Here is an 18,715-nt window from a genome sequence, read left to right on the forward strand (position 1 = left end):
ATGTGGCTGTGAGATCCTTGAAAATGTATCATTGCCTATTTGCATGTTTCTTTATGCTAAATCTCTAGATACAGAGTATCTGGGCCAAAAAGCGTGCACACTTTTAAAAATTCTGATAGCTTCTGCCACGGCAGATTTAGAGTATGTTTTAGTGTCGGATATGGCTGGTCCTCTCTAATTCTTTTCAGTTTCCACGGTTTTTCTAGTATGTTCTCTCAAAGGACAATATAATTTTTATTGGAATGGCATTGAATTTATAAATAAACCTAAGTGGGGAAAGACATGTTTTGATGTTGTCTTTCTATCTAAGAATATCATGTATCTTTTCATTTGCTGGAATCTACATATTTGCCACTCAAGAGTTTTTTTTTTTTAGTTTTCCTCATACAGATTTTAATGTGTCTTAAATTTACACATTAAGTTTTCTTTTTACTTTTGCTATCACAAAGGTGGTCTTCTCTTCAAGTATCTTCTAACTAGTTTAGGTTTGCATACATATATATATATGTATAGTCTTGTTACTCTTTTTAGTAAACATTTTTATTGAGCTATAATTATACATACAGAAAAGTGCACAAATCATATACAGCTTGATAAATATTCATAAGGTGAATGCACCTATGTAACCAGCACCTAGATCATGAAACAGAACATTACCAGCACCACAGAGTCCCCTTGTACCCTCTTTCACTCCTACTGAGTTAAAGCCAGTTGAAAACTAATGTATACTATATGGTTCCACTCATATAAAATTCAAAAACAGACAAAACTAATTGATGGTGATTTTGATAGTGCTTACCTTTGGGAAGAGAGGTAGTGACTGAAAGGGGGTGCTGATTTCTGACACCATACATAAATGCTGTTTTGAATGAAATGATTCAAAATGGAATCAAAGTATGCACTTGTGAAGCCTACTGATATTTGTATGTAAATTGTATTTAATAGCTACTTTACTAAATTCTTTTATTGTTTAGTTTCTCTTCTGGTGAAGCCTACTGATATTTGTATGTAAATTGTATTTAATAGCTACTTTACTAAGTTCTTTTATTGTTTAGCTTTTCAACAAATTCCTTTGGGCTTTCTAGATACATATTCATATCTGCACATAGTTTTAACTCTTCCTTTGCAATTCACATCTTTATTTTGTCTAACTCCATTGGCTAAAACTCTCAACACATTAAGTAGTAGAGGAGTTAGTGGGCATGTCTTGTTCCTGACTTCAGTTGGAAAGTCTTTTTTGCTTTGAAATTTAAGATGCTGGCTTTTAGGTAGAGGTACAATGTTAATTGATTATTCATCAATTTCTACTTAGCATATTTAACGTGAGTGCTCAATTCTATCATGTCTTTTCTGCAAAGATGAAGATATTTCTTAACTCTTAATATGATGAATATTAATAGATTATTTAGTATTGAATTACCCTTGCATTCTTATAATAAACCCAACTTAGTCATGATTACCTTTTGAAAGTGCTGTTGGATTGTTTGCTAATGTATCATTAAAACTTTTTATTAATATTCATGAGATTGCTCTATAATTTTCTTTTTGGTACAATCTTTGTCAGGTTTTTGAATCAATGCTATTACATTCACTTTATAAAATGAATTTAGCAGTTTCTTTTTTTTTTGGCACTTTGAGGTTCAAGATTCTTTTCCTAGTCTCTGGAATTGTTTAAGCAAGAATGGGATTATTTAATCTTAAAAGGTTTGGTAGAAATCCCCTTGAAACAATCTGGGCTTGATGCTTCCTTTGGTAAGGGGTACTATTTGTTTCTTCTATGGCAACTGGTTTGTTGTGACCTAAATTTTGACAATTTGCATTTTTCTCAAAAGTTTTCGAATTTATTGTGTAAAACTGCTCAAAGTAGTCAATTTAAACAAATTTCCTCTTTTACTATTTCCCCCTTGTCATTTAAATTTTTGTATTTGTGCTTCCTCCTTTTTTTCTTAAATAGATTAGCTGGTAGTTTATCGCACTCAACTCCCCGCACTATCCATCACCAACTTGGATTTATTGCCTTTATTGTTTTGGTTTGCTACTAGTAATTATTTCTTGTTTTTATTGTTATTAATTCCTTCCTTCTGCTTTATTTTGCTTTTTACTCCAAGTGTTTGGTACTTGGTTAATTTTCACCTTTTCCTTTTACTGATAATTGCATTAATTACTATAAATTTCCTGTCATATTTGCATTTTATTTTTTGGCAAATATTAGGTTTTTATCTGTCTTGCGTCATGTCTTTCTGGTGTGCTTTCATTGTCTGTGAGGATGTTGATCTATTTATTATTTCTCATACTAACTTTGAATGGAGTTGGACTGTAATCCTGGCTCACTCACTCTTTTTTTCCTCTTAACTGAAACGAGTTTTTCTGTACTTTTAGGTGGGAAGAGTGCTCTAGGATGACTTCACAGCCTTAGAGCTCCCATTTTCACAGTGATTTAAAAGAATATATATATGTGTATATATATGAAAATACATATATATAATGTCTCTGTATCTTGGCCTTTCTACCCAATACTTATCTAGATATTTCTTTTGTCCTATTTTACCCATCCTGCCCATTTGAATTCTAATTCTAGAAGTTTGTCCTCAGTGCTGGGCTTTGTCTCATAAGCTTCAAGACGTACACAGCAAAAAAACCCAGACTGCTCTAATGCAGTCATCAGACCTTATTATATTGCTTTAACATTCATCTGCAAATGGGATTCGGTAGTCACTTCCCAGTTTCAGTGTCTGTTCTTAGATTGGCCCACTGCACTTTGTAGTGAGAAACTGTGGGCAGTGTTGTAGTTCTCCAATTTGCAGAGCTGTCAGAAACCAGCTGCCTTCCTTCTACTTCCTCCCACAGATACTGAAACTATGTGGGTCAGTGGTTTGTCCTCGCTTAGTTGTATTTTGAAGTTCATAGAGCTACCTTGTCATCTAGTGTTGTAATAGTGTCTATAGTGTCCTAGTTGCTCTGTATTTTTATGGGGAGATTAGAAAACAACACTGTTATCATCATTTTCCCTGAGGTTAAACTGTTAAGACCTCTTTCTGTTGTAGGAGAGGTTTTAATTACAAAAATAATTTTATGATCATTATAAAGAACCTATAATTTGAAATTTGCTATATTCCAGGTACTATCCTAAGTGCTTTATCTGCATTATCTCATTTAATCCTAAACCCTGTGAGTTAGGTTCTACCTATTTTCCTTATTTTATCAATGGGAGAGTTAGGGTCCAAGATCATGCCACTGAACTGGCAAATCTGGGATTTAAACCCAGGTCATCTGATTCCAGAGCACCTCCTCATTAACTGTCTCTCAAAAATGATCAGGTCCAACAGTTTTCAAATTATATACCACCATCAGCAAGATTTCTATATGAATTTAGATTAAATACAAATAACTATTTAAAGATCTAATAACACATATATATTATAGATCAAATCTAAAAACACTGAAATGATAAACAGGTTAAATTATGCCATATGATCTGACTAATCTTATTTGTATGCAGATGCTCAAAACAAAGCTCCTCTTTACCTTCTAAAAAAAAAAATACCACAAAATTAGGGGGCAGGAAGGAGACAATTAGGGAGTAGGAAAATAGAGCTTTTTGAGATTTCAGACTTCATATTTCCCCTCATTATATCACTCCTGTTAAGGAATAAAGTATATATGTGAAATATTGCTTATAATTTATTTAATCGATAAATACTTTTCTTGTAAATAACTATTTAGAAAAGTCAGAAATAGTTTCTCCACAATTCACACTGGCCTGCTATTTTCTGGTCAATTAAGTTGCTATGGAATGTGAACATTTACTAGTCCATAAAGTTTCACAAGGAAGTCTCCCACAGGTATATCAATTAGAAGCATACTAAAATTTATCATCTTATGGTATTAAATTTTAAGGAGTTAGAAAATATTTAGCCTTATGAAATACTTTTAGATTGGAATTTTCCTGTAACTTACATTTATGAATACAGTCATACAGTTACTACCTTTATTACCTCCTAACCTTTCTTGGTGATACAAAAAAAACAATTTGGGCTTTTTATATAGTACTAAAGCCATTATATATATGCTACTTCAACTTCCAATGTCTAAGAGATGACTTAGTTTGAGATATGGATGTCTTAATCTGCCAGGATTTAAATAGTAGCAATTGGAATAACCCATAGAAGGATAACATCTGTTAGTAAGCTTAGTTTTTCCCCCCACCATCAGAAGATTTTTTTATTTCTAATTAAAAAACATACAGTTGGCAAACTCAGGTTTAAAACTAAGCATGCCAATAATAAATGAATCATTTCTCCAAGTACATACTGTTTCCCTTGGGAAGGACTGTTATTTTACGACATTTTTTTCTCTAATTTAGAAAAAAAGATAACATTTAAAATATTACAATGCCTAAACAGTGATACCAGTAATATAGTTCTTATACTGATGTTTATATTTCAACATTTATTATCACCAAGACTAACTTAACCCAACTCCTTTAGTGAAGAGATTTCTTTCCCCATTTCAGTACTAGACTCATAGTTCTGAATGTCACTAAGCAAGTAATGGATATGAGTTATTGATTAATTAATTACTAATGAAGAGTTTTTATATTATCTCCTTTATAATTAGCTAGTTCATAAACTTAAGAAAACAAAACAATGAACAAAAACAAAACCCTATTTCTTACCCTCTAAATGGTTACATTTGCCTTTCACTTACCTGAAAATATGAGAATAAAAATGACCATGTATAGAGTTGCACCACTGAATCTATTTGAATGGTTCTGTTTTTGTATTTTTCACTTATTTAGTTTGAAAAAAATTAGAAAAGCATTAGTTTGAAATTAGAGTAGCTAACACACTGGGGGCAACGAATTAAAAAATTCAAAAGGCTAAAAATAAAAACACAAAGTATCTTTCCTTCTAGATAAAAAAGATTGTTTTCTTCCTAGAAAGCAAGAAAAGAAAAAAAAAAAAAAAGGCAACTAATGATTTGAGAATAAAATCAAACATAACTGGTATTCACCACAGCAATGTCTAAATAAATGACCCACATAGCACAAAACTTTCTCATTCACAATCACATATAGTTAAGTTGCTTTTCTCTCAGTTACATAATAGTTGTCTTCAAATAATCTCCTTTTAGAAAACTATCATATTAGTTAAACCTATTTATTCTTACTGTGAAGTTATTAATTTCATTTATATAGGCCACAAAGGTTTAATTGGCACACTTTACTTAAGAATAAGACAAAATAAGTCACTCTTTTTTAAAAAAAATTATGGTAATCTATTTTCAAAGAATAATCCCAGATACTTAATTCATTAAAGCAAATTTTCCACCATCAGCAGTGAGCTTTTTAAATGATCACTAAGTGTTCACCTGAAGATTATCAATGCTATATGAAGTGCAAACTTGTTTTGAAAATTCGTGTCAATTTTATAAGATACAATTTGCACTGAAGAGTTTTTAAAAAGATAACCTACACACATACAGTTAATTTGCCTCAAACAACTTCTTAGAAATACAGTATAAACATTTAAGAACCACGACAAAGTTGTGGTTCAAACTTCAACAAAGATTTTCTCGAAACCCAGTAAAAAGATTACTGGCTCAAGACCATATCCCAAAGTGACATCAGCAGGAGATTTGATTGTAAGACTCTACCTTTTAAAAAAAGAGCACACTTGGTTATACATGGCTTTTAAACTTGAGCTACAGTTATGCTACAAATCCCCCCATCCTCCCAATCTAAAGTCAGTCATGTGGAGATATGTACATTCTCTGAGCATTGTTTAGAGTCCTTGGTTTTCCAGCTTTGATGGAGATCTAGAAGGCGTTCAGAAGTCCGTGTGCTTACATTCAGAGCAGGATGAACTTTACAAATTCCACTTTCCTCCATTAGTGACAGGCCACAGATCCCAAAGTATGCATGCAAAGCATCTGAAAAGAAGGCATTTAAAACATCATAACAGGCATTCCTGCTTGTACATTCTACAAAATATTTCAGCTACATATTTACCGGCCCATCACTCCATTAAAAGTTTAGAGAAATGCTAATATAGTTTTTAAAATATTTGCTTTCTCAAAGTCTCAAACATCAATTAAAAAAAAACCCAGATGATCAAAATAAAATATTTTATTCATGAAAATATCATTAACAAAGGAAAACAGTTTCCAACTGAAGAGCTGATACTATCCATAACCTCTGTGATGAAAAGACAGGAGGAGCAGCAGTCATATGTAAGACTTCTCACTTGAGGGAGTTTCCCTTTTTGCTTACTACAGAACATGGAAATGAGTAGCTTCAATGCTGTATCATTAATTTTTTTTCTTTAAAATGAAAACAAAACTCTGAATCTAAGTTGCAATACCCCTTGCTCCATGTTTTGCCTCTGAAAGTTCCCAAACCATAGGCAGGACTATCCTAACACTGTGTTAAATAAAAGGAGCTTACGCAAAAATAATCCATTCTGGAATGCTGTGCCATATTTAATCCTCCTATTTAGGGTAATGTCAGTCATTGTAAAAATATCTGATCTGACAATAAAAACAAACTCACATTCTATTTGGTTGAAATAACATGAGTGCTCATACCATGACAATTCTGCACTGGCTCACTAGTTTCCCATCTTTCAGGGGGCAGTAATCCTCTTCTATTAAAGTGGCCAATGAAATCACATGGTCATTCTTGCCTAGGAGTCTTATGTAGACTTCTGAAGAGCTCAGAGCTTTGCAGTTATAGGAACACTACAAAGACAGTTTTGTACCAGTCAAAAATTTTTTTCTACTTTTGAATTGGCCAACATTTATGGCCTTAAGAGCTATTAAAGTTCAAAACAGGCTGGGTGTGGTGGCTCACACCTGTAATCCCAGTACTTTGGAGGCTGAGGAGGGTATATTGCTTGAGCCACACGAGTTTGATACCAGCCTGGGCAATATGGTGAAGCACCATCTCTACAAAAAATACAAAAATTATTCAGGTATGGTGGTGTATGCCTGTAGTTCCGGCTACTCCGGAGGCTGAGGTGGGAGGCTCACCTGAGCCTAGGGAGGCTGAGGCTGCAGTGAGGCATGATTATATCACTGCACTCCAGCCTGGGCAAAAGAATGAGACCCTGTCTCAAAACAACAAAAAGTTCAAAACATCTTACCACATCAAATTTTGTCAAAAGGGTTAAAGGAAAAGCTTTACTTACAAGAGTATCGCTTATTTTTACAAAACAGAAACGACAAATAGTTGTGCTTACTCAATGCCATTGTGAAAACGTTATTTCACTAATAGAGGCCCATGTTGATCACCTTTTAGGCCTTTTCAGAAAATACTTAGGTTTCTTCTGGCTCACTTTCCTTTGACTTTCAGACTATAAAAAATAAATTTGATTTCGCCTGTAATATTACATCATTCCATATAATTATTCTAAAACTACAAAGGGTACAAAGCAACATTAAGCTGTTTTCTAGAAACCAGGAACCTTTTCTAGGAAAAATTACAACAGAAAATATACATCCATAATAACATAAAATAGAACTGTGTAATACTAAAATCTCTCTGGGTAAAGTAACAAATAAAACTTATGTTTTTCTCAAAAAGATTTTTGTAACAGCCAATGAGATCAGAACTCAATTGTTTCAAGCCTCAAATTGGTTTTTTTAAAAAACTCCTTATCTGTAGGTGGCAATGTATAAGCACTTTACATGTGGAAATATGTTTACTCCATAATAAAGCACTTTAGATGCTGAAATATATATATATTCCATAACAAAAGCTCATTCTTTAGAAATTTCTTTCATAAATGTATATAAAATCCCTTTGTGTCAAATTTGCTACTAAATTTACTAAAACCAAGAATAAGCTTAAAGAATCTCGTTAAAATGATTGTAAAGGTTCTGGGACCAGATCTTTACACATAAATTCAATTTAGCAAACACTTTCTATGCTTTCTAGTGCATACTCTGAAAACATTGTAATGTATCTGTAAAAAGTAAGTAGTACATCCAAATATTTACACAAATGTTAAAGTTAGCAACTGATCTCTCCGGAAAAAGCCTCAAGAACTTTCTTTTTAAAAAGCTATTGCAAACACTGAATGTATTTCAAGTATGTTTACATAAGAAATGTTTTCTAAGAGATTGTCATTTCCCTATTTCCATTATTTGTTAAACCAGTAGCCGCACTGATTGAAAAAATGGAATAAAGTCCAAAATAATTCTCAGTTTTCTTGAGGCACTAGAGATACAAAAAATTTCAAAATATTATTTTTCTTGAGAAATTAACTTCTGAAAACACACTTTGGCTTACAACTTTGAAAGCAATGTACAGTTTCTCTAAGAAGGCATGTTTTACTATGGATTGATTGATTTAGTCTCGCTCTGTCGCCCAAGCTGGAGTGCTATGGCACGACCTTGGCTCACTGCAACCTCTGCCTCCTGGGTTCAAGCAATTCTCCTGCCTCAGCCTCCTGAGTAGGTGAGACTACAGGTGCGCACCACGATGCCCGGCTAATTTTTTGTATTTTTAGTAGACACGGGGTCTTGCCATGTTGGCCAGGCTGGTCTCAAATTCCTGACCTCAAGTGATTCACCTGCATCAGCCTCCCAAAGTGCTAGGATTACAGGCTTGAGCCACCACACCTGGTCTTTTATTTTATTTTACTTCATTTTATTTCTTGAGATGTACTCTTGCTCTGTTGCCCAGGCTAGAGTGCAGGGGCATGATCTTGGCTCACTGCAACCTCTGCCTCCCAGGTTCAGGCAATTCTTTTGCCCCAGCCTCCCAAGTAGCTGGGATTACAGGCACTTACCACCAGGCCTGGCTAATTATTGTATTTTTAGTAGAGGCAGTGTTTCATCACCAAGTGGCCAGGCTAGTCTCAAACTCCTGACCTCAAGTGATCCGCCCACCTTAGCCTCCCAAAGTGTTGGGATTACAGGAGTAAGCCAATGCACCTGGCCCACCTTAGCCTCCCAAAGTGTTGGGATTACAGGAGTAAGCCAATGCACCTGGCCTACGAAACATGTTTTATATGAAAATACAGGCAAGTAGGGGTGTAAGGAAATATTCCTGCTCATTTCAAATACAAAAATATGATTTCAAGAGCTCCTTATTTATATTCTGATTCAAGTACACATTCCAACTATAGCAGTTCTGTGATGGAAGATGAACGCTGATACGGCACTTTCTAGGCTGATAATAAAAACCACGACTCTATTGCAATACTGGCAAAAACAATCATTCCTTGTGTCTAGTTTCATATTTGTAACTAATTCTTTACTTGCTTATCAAAAGTGTCAGTGTTTGAAATTATTTTAACACACTCTTAAATGGATTTTTATAGGGAAGCTGTATATACGGTTATTTTGCTGGAGGTGAAAACGTAAGTCGGGTGAGGTGTAGGCTACAAAATGATGGTAGAGGTGGGAGAGGAGCCAAATTTTGGGAGGGCCTTGAGTGCCATACCATTTATATTGTCTGAATCTGTTGAAATTTGGAGAACAAGAGTATGGGAAGTGAGAAACACATATTCAGGATTTGAAATATTTTATTTAATGATTTTTTTTTTTTTTTTTGAGACAGAGTCTCACTCTGTCACATAGGCTGGCGGGCAGTAGTGCAATCTCGGTTCACTGGAACCTCTGCTTCCTGGGTTTAAGTGACTCTCCTGCCTCAGACTTCCACATAGCTGGGACTACAGGCACGCATCATCACACCTGGTAATTTTTGTATTTGTAGTAGAGTCAGGTTTCAACATGTTGAACAGGCTGGTCTTGAACTCCTGACCTCAAGTGATCTACCTGCCTCAACCTCCCGAAGTGTTGGAGTTACAGGCATGAGCCACTGCGCTCGGTCTATTTAATGACTTCTGAAAAGAGTAAGAACTGATTTCCTTCAGGATCGGGAGTAATTTACTATCCTTAGCTCAAGTCATGACTAATAATCCTAATGGTTTTGGATGGGCTAAATAATTCTCTTCTTTGGAAAGGACCCATTCAGACCATCTATGTTATTGATGAAAATGAAATAAAACATTACTAAGTAAAATATTTGGGAAAAAATGCACACTATACCCATGCATCTTGATAATAAACTCTTTCCTTTATACTCCCCAATACCCTAAATCTATCCTAAGCTTACACAATATACCTTTTTAAAAATAATATTTAATGTAACTTTCAAACTGTGCCTTTTTCTATCATATGCCTTTTCTGATAAAGATGCTTGAAGATCTATTCAGGAAATAAAGGTTGTTCTGGATTCACAAAGAAAATAATTACCTGGATGACTGTCTGGCCACTTGGCAAATCCCCCTACAAGGCGATCTTGAGTTGATAAGATGTAATTTCTATTTTTCTCAAAGTTAGTGTATTGGAAAATTTTTAGAAGCTGAAATGACATGACAAAACTCTTATCAACCTTTGGCTCAAATTTCAGATGTTTGTCATTTAGATATGCTTTTCTTTAGCTAAGGTGCTCAGACCAACTCTACGGGGCCTTGAGCACTTGAAATGAGTCAATCACATTATCTTTTTTATTTTCTTATCAAATCTACTCTCCTTTTCTTGACCCTCTATTTCCTTCTTCTGAATCAGGCCAACTGTACCCTTTGAAGCACATTAAGCTAAATTCAAAAGACAACTCCAATCCACTCAACATAATCAGTCATTTTAAAAAGTAAATTTTATCTACCCATATTTTAACTCTTATGATAAGCTCTTTAGCTATTAGTTATAAATTAGTAGTAATTGGAACTAAAAATATTTTTTAAAAAAAGAGCAAACAAAAATTACTAACCAGATGCTAGAGACAGTTTTGAAAATAGTAAAGAAGTATAGCTCTTTAATTAGGAAAGAAAAAGGTAAGACAAAAATGATCGCAACATAAAAAACTATATAGTTTTTAATGATTTAGGACATGTACTTGGTTTTTCTCTCAAGATCCCATAAAAGTAAGATATAAATAAGTAAATAACACTGTGAAGTTCAAGATGAGGTGCGCAGTAGGTAAGAGGGATCAAGAAATTTCTGAAGATACCAAACAATTTAATATATGTCAATGAACCAGAGAGCCACAGCTTTTAGTGACTGATGAAGAAGCATTATTTCTCAAAAAGAAAAGCTAAACTCATAAGAAAGTTATGGTACAAACAAGAAACAAATTTATTCATTTACATTGATTTAATTAATAGACTATAAGGAAAAAGGCTTTTTTGAATCTTGATGTTAGGAACATTTTCCATCAGTGGCACATTGGTCATTAAATAAAAATGAAAAAAGGATAATATTAACACTGCACTTGGCTTAGCAATAAACAATATTTGCACTATCATAATAAGTGTTGGTTACTGGTTTTCAAATTTTAGAATCAACCTATAGGCAAAGCCTGAAAGATGTGATTATTAATACTGAAAAAAAATATGAATGCTTCCTAACTTGACATTATAAAAATAAAGGTAACTTTATATAGCATTGGAAGGTAGAAGATGAGGAAAAGACTCAGAACTAAACATAACGGGTAACAATTTGTTGGAAAAGTGAGAGGCTAAATCTTAATTTCTCTTAGTTGGGAATCATCAATAATATCTAAAGGTGATAAGAAGTTAGTCTGTGATTTAAAGTTACAGAAATGTCCACAAGAATTAAAACATTTTTAAAAAGTTTAAAAGTGGTTGCTTTCAGAAAGCTGTCAAAGACTACTGACGTCAAATAAAAAAGACTTGGGACAACTTGAAAGGGTTCCTATCGACTAAAGATGGGACAATTTAAGCATAATATATATATATATATTTTAGTCATATATGACTAATATATATTATATGTATTATATATGACTAAAAAATGTTAAAATCTATGTATTCACAATGATTCTAAAAAAAAAAAACCAGAAACAAACCAAAAAACCCCAAACTCTAAAATCTAATATTTCATTGGAAAGGCTGAGGGGATGGTAGGGAACCAATTCATTTTGTTGAACACTATTAAGGGAAAGAATTCGGTATTTATCTGTCCTTCTCTGTACAAAGTATATCTCAGGGGAAGGTAAAATAATTCTTCTTTAAAAAACAATGCTAGTTAATAAATTGAGATGGAATGAAAGAATACCACTGTTTTATAACCTCTTAATGCCACAACTGATTTAAGCAATGATCCTTAATGCTTGTCAAAACTATTCTATAAAAAGTTGATAGTTTCTATAGACTAGCAATGAACAATCCAAAAGGAAATTAAGAAAGCAATTTCATTTACAACAGCATCTAAAATGATTCAATACTGAGAATTAAATCTTAATAAAAAAGTGAAAGATTTGTATGTTGAAAACTACAAAACATTGCTGAAAGAAACTGAAGACCTCCTGTATAAATGGAAAAGCATCCTGTGCTCATGGATAGGAACACTCAACAGTGTCAAGATATCACTACTACCCAAAGTGATCTACAGATTCAATGCAATTTCCATCAAAATTTCAAAAGACTTTTTTTGCAGGAATGGTAAACTCAATTACCAGATTTATATCAAATTGCAAGGGGCTCCAAATAGTCAAAACAATCTTGAAAAAGAAAAGTTGGAAGTTTCAAACTTCTTGACTTTGAAACTTACTACAAAGCCACAGTAATAAAAACAGTATAGTACTGGCACAAAGACAGCCATACAGAACAACGGAATAAAATAGGAAGTCCAGAAACAAACCTCACATATATAGTCAACTGACTTTTGACAAGGGTGCCAAAACCATTTAATGGAAAAGGGCAGTCTTTTCAACAAATGGTGCTAGGAAAATTAGATATCCAGGTGTCAAAGAATGAGGTTGGATCTTACCTTACATCACATACAATAATTAACTCAAAATTGATGAAAGGCCCAACATTAAGGCCTAAAACCGTAAAACTATTAGAAGAAAACACTGGGGAAAATCTTTATGACAGTGGATTTAGCAATAGTTTTACGGACATGACACCAACAACACAAGCAATAAAAGAAAAATTTAGATAAAATTGGACTGCATCAAAAAACTTTTGTACATTAAAGGACACCATCAACAGAGTAAAAAGGCAACTCAAGGAATGAGAAAACATTTGTAAATCATATATCTGAGAAGGGATTAATATCCAGAATATATGAAGAACACCCACAACCTTATAACAACAAAAGAAACCAGATTTAAAAATAGGCAAAGGGCTTGAATAGAAATTTCTCCCAAGAGATATACAAATGACCAATAAGTACATAAAAAGACACTCATTATCATTAGAAAAACGCAAATCAAAACCACAATGAAACGACACTTCATATAAAAAATGGCTATTTTATATATAAAACAAACAGAAAAAACAAATGTTGGTGAGGATGTAGAGAAATTGGGACTCTTATACATTGCTAGAGGGAACATAAAATGTTGTAGATGCTGTGGAAAAGTTTGGCATTTCCTGAAAAAGTTAAATGAAGAACTACCATATGACCCAGCAATTCCACTTCTATATACATATAATACCCCTCAAAAATGAAAGCAGGGATTTGAAAATATATTTATACACCCATGTTTTTAGCAGTATTATCTGCAATGGCCAAAAGGTGAAAACAACTCAAGTGATCATCAACAGATAAATGAAGAAGGAAAATGTGGTATTTATATACAATGGAATATTATTATTCCATTAAAAAAATGAAATTTTGACATATGCCATGTCATAAATAAATCCTGAAACCATTATGCTAAGTGAAATAAGCCAGAAAACAGAAGGACAAATATTGTATGATTTCACCTATATGAGGTACCTAGAATACACAAATTCATAGTGACAGAGAGTAGAGTTGAGGTTACCAGGCTGAGGGGAAAGAAGAATAGGGAATTATTGTTTAATGTGTACAGGATTTATGCTGGGTAAAATGAGAAAGTTTTGCATGGTAGTGACGATTACACAACATTGTAAATTGAATTAATACTAGTGAATTGCAAACTTACAAATGTTTAAAGTGATAAGTATAATGTGCTATGTATATTTTCAACTCTGGAGCTCTTTAATTAAAAGGAGAGATAATTGGATATTACATGCCTCTTGGTGTGATACAATAGGAAATATATGTGATACAATAGGAAATCACTGGATATTTAATGATAATAAGCAATTATGGCTAATTGTTTAGATGTGATGACACTAGGGTTCTGTTTTTTTTTTTTAAAGTTATTTTCATTTAGAGATTACATTAAAAATTTTCCAAAGAATATAAAAAATGCTATCTGGGATCTGCTTTAAAATAATTCAGTGAATGGAAGGGAATTAGTTAGAGTATAGATAAAGAAAGGGTAGCTTCGGGTTGATAATTGTTGAGATGGTTGATGGACACATGGGTGTTCATTACACCATTCTCCCTGCTTTTGAATATGCTTGAAATTTCCCACAGTCAAAAAAAAATTGAAATGATGAACCTGAGAAATAGTACTCCAAGTGAGGAGAGACAGGGAGACTACTGTCATCATTTTAAATCATTCTTTTCCCAATGTTTTTCAACCTTATACATAAATTTTAAGAGAAAAATTTAGGATATTACAGAGAAGACAAACATGGACTCCTCTAACAGACTCCTGTTAGATTGCAGAATATCAGAACAAGGTGACAATTCTTAAAGATAAAAAGGCAACTTTAAAATAGAGAAAACTTGTGTGTATTTAGTGACTAAGTAACCTTACAGAATTAGGTATATTAAAAGGTAATAGAGATGGGAAAAAATGTGCTGGCACGTCAATTGATGAGTTTCAGAAGGTTTAAACAAATAAATAATAAAAAAGTCCCTACATGGTTTTTGAAGAAATGACCCATGGTTTGTCTTTTAAGATTAACACCTTCCCATAAAACCTTTACTGGTATCATTTTCAGACAGATCCCTGATTTACATGAACTAGTCAGTTCCAGTTACAAGTTTTTTATTGCCTTACATCTACAAGAAAGTAAGTATTTAATATGTTCTATATAAGGTTTAAGTAGGCATAAAACTCAAGTTCTGAGTTACCTGAGTTTTCTAAGAATGAAAATTTTCAAGCAGCACAAAAGATCATTGAATTCTATGGAAAAACCATAGAAAGACTAGCTTTGGCAGAGCAAAAGAGAAAATCCAGTACCCTAAACCTAACAATATTTAATACACATTACAAAGACCAAAACTTTTTAGCACAATTTATATGAACACAGAATATAGGTTTCTCATTTTTTATTATTTCTCTTACCTTTAGAGTTGCTCCCACCCAAAAAGAATAACAGGTGTCTACAGGCTTATTGGGTCTTCCATGATAACCATTTTGTTGCCTCATTATACACCACCTCTTTATTCTGTTCAACTCTTTTTCTGAAAAAACTTCTTCTAGTTTACCCATCAGACATAGTGAGGCAATGCCACAAAAAGTAGATCCTCCTGTTAATCAAAACCACACAATGTTTTAAACTTCAAATTAGATGCTTATGAAAACAGTACAGAATGTTCGAGGGGAAAAAGTGGTTATATAATTCTAGAAAATAGTGAATAAAATTTAAATTTAAAAGATGAGATTTTAAAATAACCACTATACACAAGTCTTCAATATTTGATAAAACAGAGAATAACATAAAGCTATAAGAAACATTTTACTTATGAAAAAAAGTAGTAAGACTTGGAACAAGACTAAGGGACTTGTTTAAAATTACACAGTTAATGGCAGATTTGGAACTAAAATCTGGGACTACTAACTCCCTGTCCAGAACCCAATCACTTGAAACTGATTTTTAAGTCCCTTAAAGACAGTATATTGCTGATGAATTGAGGTTCCATCACCCCTAAGCTATAGACAAGTTTTCACACATAACATAAACAACTTAGAAGCTGATATACAGATATTACAACTAGTCAGCTTAAGAATTTTAAGGAAGTAGTTTACAGTCCCACCAACAGTGTAAAAGTGTTCCTATTAACTAGTTCAACCATTGTGGAAGACAGTGTGGTGATTTCTCAAGGATCTAGAATTAGAAATACCATTTGACCCAGCCATCCCATTACTGGGCATATACCCAAAGGATTATAAATCATGCTGCTATAAAGACACATGCACATGTATGTTTATTGCAGCACTATTCACAATGGCAAAGACTCGGAACCAACCCAAATGTCCATCAATGATAGACTGGATTAAGAAAATGTGACACATATACACCATGGAATACTATGCAGCCGTAAGAAAGGATGAGTTCACGTCCTTTGTAGGGACATGGATGAAGCTGGAAACCATCATTCTCAGCAAACTATCACAAGGACAGAAAACCAAACACCGCATGTTCTCACTCATAGGTGGAAACTGAACAATGAGAGCACTTGGACACAGGGTGGGGAACATTACACACTGGGTCCTGTCGTGGGGTGGGGGGTTGGGGGAAGGATAGCATTAGGAGAAATACCTAATGTAAATGACGAGGTAATGGGTGCAGCACACCAACATGGCACATGTATACATATGTAACAAACCTGCACGTTGTGCACATGAACCCTAGAACTTATATTAAAAAAAAAAAAAAAAAAAAGAATTTTAAGGAAGAAAAGAATGATGGGGGATGGGGGTGGTAGGAAAGAGAGAAACCAAATATGAAAGCAGATGCACAGCATTACTTCAAAACGTATTCATACCCACTGCGTAGGCTGAATAATGCCTCCCCAATATTTAAGTCCTAATCCCTGGAACCTGTGAATGTTACTTTATATGGAGAAAGAGGCTTTGCAAATGTGATTAAGTTAAATGATCTTGAAATGGGGAGATTATTCGGTATTATCTGGGTGGGCCCTAACTGTACTCACAAGAGTCATTACAAGAGGAGAGAAGGAGATTAGACTAACAGAGAGGTGGCAGTGGGTACCACTGCCAGGTGGCAATGCAACTATGGTGCCAGCGATTTGAGTGTTGTAGCCAAAGGCAAGGAATGCCAGCAGCCACTAGAAGCTGGAAAGAATCAAAGGACAGATTCTTCCCTGGAGCCACTGCTGGCGAAAGAAGCCAGCCCTGTTGACATCTTGATTTGAGCCCTGTAATTCTCGGCTCAGGCTTAGTCACAGATGTATAGCTCTGGCCAGAAGTGGAGAGAATAAATTTGGGTTGCTTTATGCCCCTATATTTGTGCCAAAATGTTACAGCAGCGATAGAAAACTAATTAATATACTCACAAAGGTACTTTCCTCAGGAAATGAAAAGTCAGTATTTTTCCATATAAGAAAAGAAACAACACTTTTTACTGGCACTATTTGTTGTCAACTCCAAACAATTTGAATACACTTATACTTGACTTCACCTAGTGATTTTTAATAATTTTAGCAATTTAAATGTCTTGTTCCTAATATATCTCATGCCTTAACTATCCTTTTGGTGTTACAAATCTTGAATGTATTCTCTGGCAAAGGAAAGGTGAGCATTCCCTCTAGAAAACTCAAGGTAGCTATCATATTAGAAGTGTTACGGTCAGCTAGGAACTATTTAATTTTCAGAATTAGCTGGGATATCTATATTACTCTTGAGTGAATCAAAAGAAAAGCTAAAAAAAATTTATTGCAACCTTTTAAAATAATTTCTATTAAGCAACTATTAATCCTATTTCCTTTCCAAATGACTCATTAGTTTCAATTTTTCTTTCATAACCAAGTCATGACTTCAAGTGTTATTACATCATTAAATATAAAGTCTCTAATAGACAGTAAGTAACCTTTAAAACTCCCAAAAAGTAAAAAGAGGCAATTAAGAATTACTCTCCAAACTACCTATTAGGACTACTTAATGCAAGCTGGCACAACTCAAAGAAAAAACACTCTTTACTTTGTCCAAACTAATGGATTTTGAAAATAGTAACTACAGAAGTTTGGACACTGGGTTGCCAGAAACATTTATAAAGTCTAAGATTAAACTAACATTCATTTACCAACAGGTAAGCCTGTTGCTCCAAAAGTCTCTTGTTTTACACAAATCTCTAAAAAACTAGTTATAAAACCCCGTATAAAAACTAGTATGTTAGGCTGGGCATGGTGGCTCATGCCTGTAATCCCACCACTTTGGGAGGCCAAAGTGAGAGAACTGCTTGAGCTCAGGAGTTCGAGACCAGCCTGGGCAATATAAGGAGACCCCCGTCGCTACAAAAAAATATTTAAAAAATTGGCCAGGCGTGGTGGTGTTCACCTGTGGTCCCAGCAACTTGGAAGGTGGCAGTAGGAGGATCGCTTGACTGCACCCCAGCCTGGGCGACAGAGTGAGACCATGTCTCAAAAAAAAAAAAATAGTAGTATGTTAGAAGAGTGTTAAAGGCAGACATAGAATCAAGAAGAAAAGAGAAGTGACATCTTGATAATAAGTAGATTACAAAATACTATTTAAAAACAGGCACAAGAACTAAAATGGAGTATCTTTTTGGGGCTAGATGTCATTAGATCAATGATCTGTACACACTTCAAAATACTTCAAGCATATTATATCATATATTAAAAGTACAATACTAGAATTGTTCTTTATTACAATGATTTGAGTTCATCAAGAAAAGGTGAAACTGTGTTCATTAAGCCTTAGTTGAAGACACAGTATGAACAAAACTTTAAGGATAATAGTAAGAATATTGAGGCAAATACAAATAAAAGAATAAGAAAGATTTTCATCTGAAATGGTTAAAAGTTTGCCACCTACGTGATGTGCTTCAGTTACATGGAGAATTAGCATATGCAGAATACCTCAGTCATAAAA

The 18,715-nt window shown here is 33.9% G+C and overlaps 1 protein-coding gene across 9 annotated transcripts in view; it reads right to left on the reverse strand.

The window, feature by feature from the left end:
* Positions 1 to 1,613: 1,613 nt before the first annotated feature.
* The window catches only part of PGGT1B (protein geranylgeranyltransferase type I subunit beta), a 56,471-nt gene continuing 39,369 nt past the window's right edge, over positions 1,614 to 18,715 (reverse strand). For 2 of the 9 annotated variants that reach the window (XM_015451804.4, XM_073994077.1), the window contains exons 7-10: positions 15,206 to 15,390; positions 10,264 to 10,372; positions 5,849 to 5,931; positions 2,141 to 5,655 (exon numbers count right to left, since the gene is read on the reverse strand). In XM_015451804.4, the coding sequence (XP_015307290.1) occupies positions 5,626 to 5,655; positions 5,849 to 5,931; positions 10,264 to 10,372; positions 15,206 to 15,390 (407 nt within the window). In that variant the 3' untranslated portion in view covers positions 2,141 to 5,625. Of the gene's footprint in view, positions 5,932 to 10,263; positions 10,373 to 15,205; positions 15,391 to 18,715 lie in introns of those variants that run through there. The other 7 variants (XM_065546652.2, XM_073994076.1, XM_065546653.2 and 4 more) reach the window with 6 other exon arrangements.

The sequence above is a fragment of the Macaca fascicularis genome, chromosome 6, assembly GCF_037993035.2.
Source record: "Macaca fascicularis isolate 582-1 chromosome 6, T2T-MFA8v1.1".
Classification (NCBI taxonomy): Eukaryota; Metazoa; Chordata; class Mammalia; order Primates; family Cercopithecidae; genus Macaca; species Macaca fascicularis.